The sequence below is a fragment of the Seriola lalandi genome, unplaced genomic scaffold (assembly GCF_002814215.2).
Source record: "Seriola lalandi dorsalis isolate HSWRI2012SDOR001 ecotype SW California unplaced genomic scaffold, Sedor1 jcf7180002054709, whole genome shotgun sequence".
Lineage (NCBI taxonomy): Eukaryota > Metazoa > Chordata > Actinopteri > Carangiformes > Carangidae > Seriola > Seriola lalandi.
This window is the reverse complement of record NW_019525262.1, coordinates 23559-29908: the sequence shown is the minus strand read 5'-3', so window position 1 is coordinate 29908 and position 6350 is coordinate 23559. Positions and strand designations below refer to the sequence as shown.

The window sequence follows — 6350 nt, the reverse complement described above, 5'->3', positions numbered from 1 at the left end:
TTTTTCAGGCTCCCATCAACTTCAGCAACAGCGAGTTCTACGGCTTCTCAGAGTTTTATTACTGTATGGAGGACGTGCTGAGGATCGGAGGGCAGTACGACAGTGACAAATATTCCCGAGCTGCTAAGGTGACCACAAACGCACCACTATCACGTCATATAGAGCGACCGTGATTGCGCTGGTGTTGGTTTGTTTGTTTACCGGCGTTTGTGGCGGTTTGTTTACCAGGACTACTGCTCCACCAAGTGGTCGACACTGAAACAGCGTCTGGACGACCAGCTTTTCGCTCAGCAGGCCGACATCAGCAGACTCAAGTAGGTTCACCTCTCTTCATCCCGAGCTGGAAGTCTTCATCAGTGTGAGAACAGATCAGTCCTGGGCCTTTTTCCCTGATGCTGTTTAGACTCTTAGATTCAGTGATAAATAATTAGAAAACTTTTAATTACAGGCAATAATGCAGAATTAGAACTGGTTCTTAATGGAAAGCCCTGCTGTGTAATACCTTATACCCAATAGGTTTTAATGGCATGTTACAGCTGCGTGTAGAAAGCTGCAGAGCCTCCACAGGGGGGAGCTGTTCAGTCATTGTCAACAGGAATGGGAAGCAGCAGCAGTTTCGACCTGCAGATGTGGACATGTCGGTATCATCACTACAGGCCTCTGTGTAAACACGTGATCCGGGTTTGTGTTCAGCAGTTAATAAAAATGGAAATCACAGAGTCACTCAAACCTCCAGTGGATGTCAAATATTCAAATAGAAATTCAGTTCAGCTAATGGCTGTAAACACCAGATATTTTGAGGATTTTTTTGTGAATGAATTTATGATTAATTTCACTGTCTACACACGAACCGGGCTCCACATTAACCTGTGGATCTGACAGAGACGTGATCTTCAGGAAATGAACACCGAGGCTCGTGTGACATCTGAGCCTGAGTGTAAACGTCCTGGAGAAAGAGTCAGAGTCACAGCAACGTATGATGAGCAGGAGGCACACACACACACACACATCCAGACATTTTTGTAAATGCTAGGTAACAATAATACTTTAGTACTCACGTTTGTAGATCACCACCAACGCATATTAATGATGTAGTTGTAATCTCCTTCACCACAGTCACCAGCTCCTTGTTCCTGGAGGACAGAGGAGACGACGCTCTGATCATGTGCTCCAGTTCACATTTTAGTTTAAGATATTAAATATAGAACGTCAAAAACACAACAGCACATTTAAAAAGGTTTCTGCTGGTAAAACTGAGTGTCTGCAGGTGAAAAACTGCAGGAGCTGTTACTTGTATTTTCTTTTGGATGGGGCTCGGTGGAGCGTCTCCGTCTGCAGGTGTGAACCGCTGCTTCTCGCCTGTAGGTGGAGCAGGTCGGACTAGATCGACACCGCTGGAGGTGGCAGCTTTGCAACACACTGATATTCACTGTGAATACCGGCTCATTTATCCCTCTTTGCTGCTGCTTGTCAACACAGGTATCAGTGCTTCAAGTCGGCCTGGATGTACGAGGTGCTGCACTCTGGCTTCCGTTTCCCCACCGACTACCCGAGTCTGAAAACAGCCCAGCTGGTTTATGACAAGGAGGTCCAGTGGACTCTGGGAGCCATCCTTTTCAAAACCCGCTTCCTGCCTCTCAGGTAACGCCCTCACTACAATACACACACACACACAGACACACACAGACACACAAACACACACACACACACACACACACACACACACACACACACACACACACAGACCAGGGCAGGATCTCCAATAACATGCAGGTCTTGTGACCAGGAAACAAATTACAATATGCAAATGAGCTCCGAGACACATGCAAAGTGTGACATCAAACTCCCAAATTAAACTTAGCAGTTAATATTTAATAAAGAAATGAAAGATAATAGAAAAATATTATTATAATAATAATATATTTTCTAATAAAAAGATTGAAATGGTTTCCCAATAAATAAATGGTCACTTTGTTTAATTTAGATAATTCTAGTTACTTTGAGGTTGGTTATGGTTCAAATGTTAAAGGTCCCATTAAACAAATAAATATATAAATAAATAAAGAATCTTAATTAGCTCTAATCAGCTGAACAGTTTGTGTTAATGTTCTCTTATTTCATTGGTTATCAAAAGTAAATTAAATGAGCCTAAATAGTAAAAGAGTTCGGAGAGACAGTAGTTTTGTTTTTGTTTTTCTCAGAGTCAGAAACGAAAGAAATCCCGAGGACAGAGCTTTTATGTGCTCAGGCCCTCAGTGTCAGGTTGCTGCAGGGCATCACAGAAAACGCTTCATTGATGGGACGAATGGATGATTTTGTGTTTTCATGTTGCTGCTGTCGCTGTGTGAAACATGTGTCAGCTCGTCTGTTCACGTCTTCCTCTGCCGCCCCCTCCCCTCCTCCTGTTCCTCCAGGGACCTGCAGCAGGAAACGTTGCGGCAGAGCCACCCCAGCTGGCTGCGCTCCTCCTTCGTCTACAACCACCACCTGTTCTCGCTCTGCATCCTGGTGGTGGTGCTGGCCATCCTGCTCTACATCCTGCGCCTGCGGAGGATCCACCAGCGGGAGCAGCGGCAGGCCGAGGCCCTGAACCTCCTCTGGGCCGAGGAGGGAGAGGCGCTCCTCCCCTGAGGCTCCAGACCCAAAAACCTGCAGGATGTTTTTTCACCACGTGACGTGTTTGACTTACTGTAACAGGAAGAAGTGAAGTGAAGTTTTTATTGCATGGAAAAAAAATGACAGAGACAGTTTAATGAGCCTGGAAATCAAACTCTGTTCACTCTTTGATCATGCGGCTTTAAACTCGGAGCTCGTCTGAGACTGGAAAGATCCTCTCCGGGTTCACTTTCTTCTCTTCAAGACAATTTTTGGATGAAAAGAATCAGGTCCGCATCACAGATCAAATGCTGCTGGCTCCTTTTAAGGTCTGGTTTCCAGTTTCATGTCGGTCTGAACCTGGATTCAGTGTCATGGTAACGTCATTACTGCTGAGCAGGAAGGCAGCAAGGACTGAGGGTGAGTCAGCATCCGTCCAGGTAAAGTTACCTGAAGGTTCATAGGAGAGAAAAAAGCAAATCACCCACATGTGATTCAGATTTTCACAATACGTGATTTAAAACACAGCTGCAGTGTGAGGTCACGGCTAATGAAGCTTTAGTGTCATATGAGATTCTTCCTCATGTATGTGGCTCTGCTGACGTGACGCTTGATGCAGAGCTCACAAAGATACGCAGCTTTGAACAAATCAAAATTCATATCCAGGTAAATGCTAATACATGTGGAGGCCGCCGAGGTGGAGGGAGTTAAACTTCTGGAAGCAGCCGGCGGCGGCGGCGGTTTATGTGAAACACTTAGTATGAGACAGAGGTCAAGGACATGATGTATGGCACATGTGACTGTAAAGCAACTTCCATGCCTCGTTTACAGAGAGGCTTCTCTACCAGAGCCAAGTTCCATATGTCACAGCTTTCATAAAGGCTCTTTACAGATCAGACACTGGCTCCGGTGTCACATGAACGCAGCTTTACGCAACACGTGAAATATTAGAAGGCTCATGCTAGCATGTTAGCTTGTAATGGGTAACTCTTCGCATTCCACCATGCTAATGTTAGCATTCACATGACACCATCAGACCATCCACTCTGGCGCCACGCCGACGCTAAACTCAACAGTTTTACCCCACTAATGGAAAAAATGTCAGTGTAATGTGTATGTGTGTGTGTATATATATATATATATATATATATACACACACATCTGACTTCATCATCTGCGTCCAGACTCTGTCTTTAACAAACACACGTGACTCTGTCTGATCTTGGGGACAAGAAACAGATTTGGAAGCACAAAGGTGAAGAAGCTGCAACAGTTAAAACGTTCACACCCCCAAATACTGATTAAGCTTCGGTCTTTAGTGTGAGGTGATATCACAGCGTGTGTGCGGCACAACGTCTCCAACATCACAGATCGCGTTTCGTTTGCACCCGCTCTCCGGTTTCCTCGAAAGCCGTCCTGCGGGCCGATGATGTCAGCGGCACAGCTCTGGCCTCAGATTGTGCTTTGATACTTGAATGCCACTGTTGTCCTGCCAAGACCCCCGTCCAGCCCAGATTTTTATCAGAGCAAAGACAGAGCCAGGAGGCGTTTTAGCCGCAATAAGCTGAGAGATCTGCTCAGCGTTTTGGACGGAGGCGCTGAAAACAGGCGCAGACCCCGGAGGCCTGATTTAAACAGATCTAAACGCAGAAAACTCCACAAACAGGGACAGAGCTCGTCTGATCCCAGGGGCCAAGATGGACGCTGACACAAAAAAAATCTCAGCATGTGTTGAACATGTAATGTGGGTTTCAAAATGAACTCCTTTAAAGCCATTGTTAAGAAGAAAAGAGAAGCCTCACCCAGGGATAAAAAAAAAGGGTCCATTTTATTGCGTTGTTTCGTCTTCTGTATTTCAGAGCTGTAAATGAAGCTCGTGTTTGTTCAGTGAGTCTTGGCATCGTGTTTTGTGCTGACAGACTGATACAGCTGTGCAACAACTGTGACGATGCAAATCTGTGTCCGAGTAGCACCTGCTGAAACTTCCTGAGAAGTTAAATAATGTGTCGATCCCACAGTGGGAGTTTTTTAAAATTTTTTTAAACCATGATTCGTGGTTAATTTTGTTGCTTTTAGTCAAAGACGTGGGACGTGATTCATCACATGAAATGATGATGATGATGATGATTCTTGTTGTAAAAAGAAAAAGCTTTCTGTCTGTGTGAATGTTTTCAAATGTGATTCCACTTGAGCTAAATATGTTCTGTACACACTTCCTTTCTCTTCGCCCTGACACAGATGAGTTCTGACGCGACCTTGTCAAACTGTCAGCGCGAGTTTGTAACCTCCGTCTTCATCTGCGCTTCAGTCGCACTTTCTCCCACTCGCGACTCCCGAACCAGTAAACCTCCGACACAGCAGCCAAAAAGTCTGAAACCTGAGCTCTGACAGAGTCGGTTCTGCCCTTCACTCCTGATGTGTCTCATTTACCTCGCCATTGTCAAACTGAATCAGAAACTTAAGACCTCGTCCTGATTCATCCTGATGTGGACTGTAGGATTTCTGCTGCTCCTCTGTTTTCACTCCTGACAAGGGAACAATCGCTGAGTGTCGTCTGTCCAGCGCTGGGCGTCGTGCAATGTTGAACTGTGATTCACTGACGGGAACACTTGACTTTGATGTTTGTAATTAAGGTACCTTTTAACATCAATGTGAATAGAAACAATTCCAATCCAATAAAGGATCGTTTTTGTAAGAAATGTCGACTCCTGTGTTGTTTCCACTGCAGACAGGAAGGGCTGTGTTCGACGGCTGGTCTTGATGAAGTTTGTGTAAAAGGGCATTTACGCCTCCACGCCGCCTCACACACAAACCGTGGCCTTTACACCCAGTCGGCTGGTTCCCAACAGTCACGTCACCTCTGAGGAAACAAAGATCCACACGATCCCTTTAGTAGCTGCTCTGGAGCTTTCAGTTTTTGAAGTTCCTTCCAGTGTAAAGGTGTGTGTCCATGTGTAGTGTGATTATAGATCAGCTCTAGCTTCTATATTAATACTGTGAAAGTATCAAAGCCTCAGTCCACAGAGAAATGCACACAGCCTGTATTCAGAAACTGAGCCTTAAAACCAGCCGTCAGGACTTCTGGAACTTTGTGATGTCACAACAAAGCAGTCACCAAGCCCCGCCCACCTGGACCCACCATCCAAACCTTGCAGGATTTGGTTTCTCTGAGTGTTTTTACCTGAAATCTGCTTTATTTTTATTGGATTACTCAGAAAACAGTCAGCCAATCAGAAGAGAGGCTCAGAGCCTCCTCTCTTCTGATTGGCTCACCGACCTGTTGTTGCTAGAGCTGCAGAGAGAAGCCTGAGAGAGCAGATGTAAAACTACACTGAGATGGTTTTTGGTTCTTGAAACCACAAATATATCTTCTTATGGATCAACACTTCAAATAAAACACAGAAGAAGAAGAAAATATGGAGCTTTAAATCAACATAGAACAAAAGAAGTGCTCAGTAAAAAGTGAAAACTGTGCAAACTCCACCTGCTGATGAAGATCTTCTGATATGACTGAAAGCTCCAGAACAGCTACTAAATGATGAGTTTGTTTTCTCAGCTGCTGTTTCCAAGGTCGAGGATGAATTTGACCTCCAGTGGTGTCTGACCATGGAGCTTTGGTTCTGGTTCTGGTTTTCTTTGCCCTGGTTTTGAGAAATGTCCTTCAGGAAAACTACACTCTGAGGTTTGTGGATCTTAACGATATTTGTTAAGATTCTGATTGTCAGAGCTTCTCACTGTGGGAGGAAGTGTGAAGG

General features: G+C 45.0%; 1 protein-coding gene across 1 annotated transcript in view; it reads left to right on the top strand.

Annotated features, from left to right (window-relative positions):
• The window catches only part of LOC111668149 (ectonucleoside triphosphate diphosphohydrolase 7-like), a gene marked incomplete at its 5' end in the record, with an annotated part of 9114 nt that extends 3820 nt beyond the window's left edge, over nucleotides 1-5294 (top strand). Inside the window, 4 exons of the mRNA XM_087178721.1 lie at nucleotides 9-128; nucleotides 229-314; nucleotides 1480-1641; nucleotides 2415-5294. Of these exons, the coding sequence (XP_087034847.1) occupies nucleotides 9-128; nucleotides 229-314; nucleotides 1480-1641; nucleotides 2415-2631 (585 nt within the window). The remainder of the gene's footprint in view (nucleotides 1-8; nucleotides 129-228; nucleotides 315-1479; nucleotides 1642-2414) is intronic.
• Nucleotides 5295-6350: the final 1056 nt, after the last annotated feature.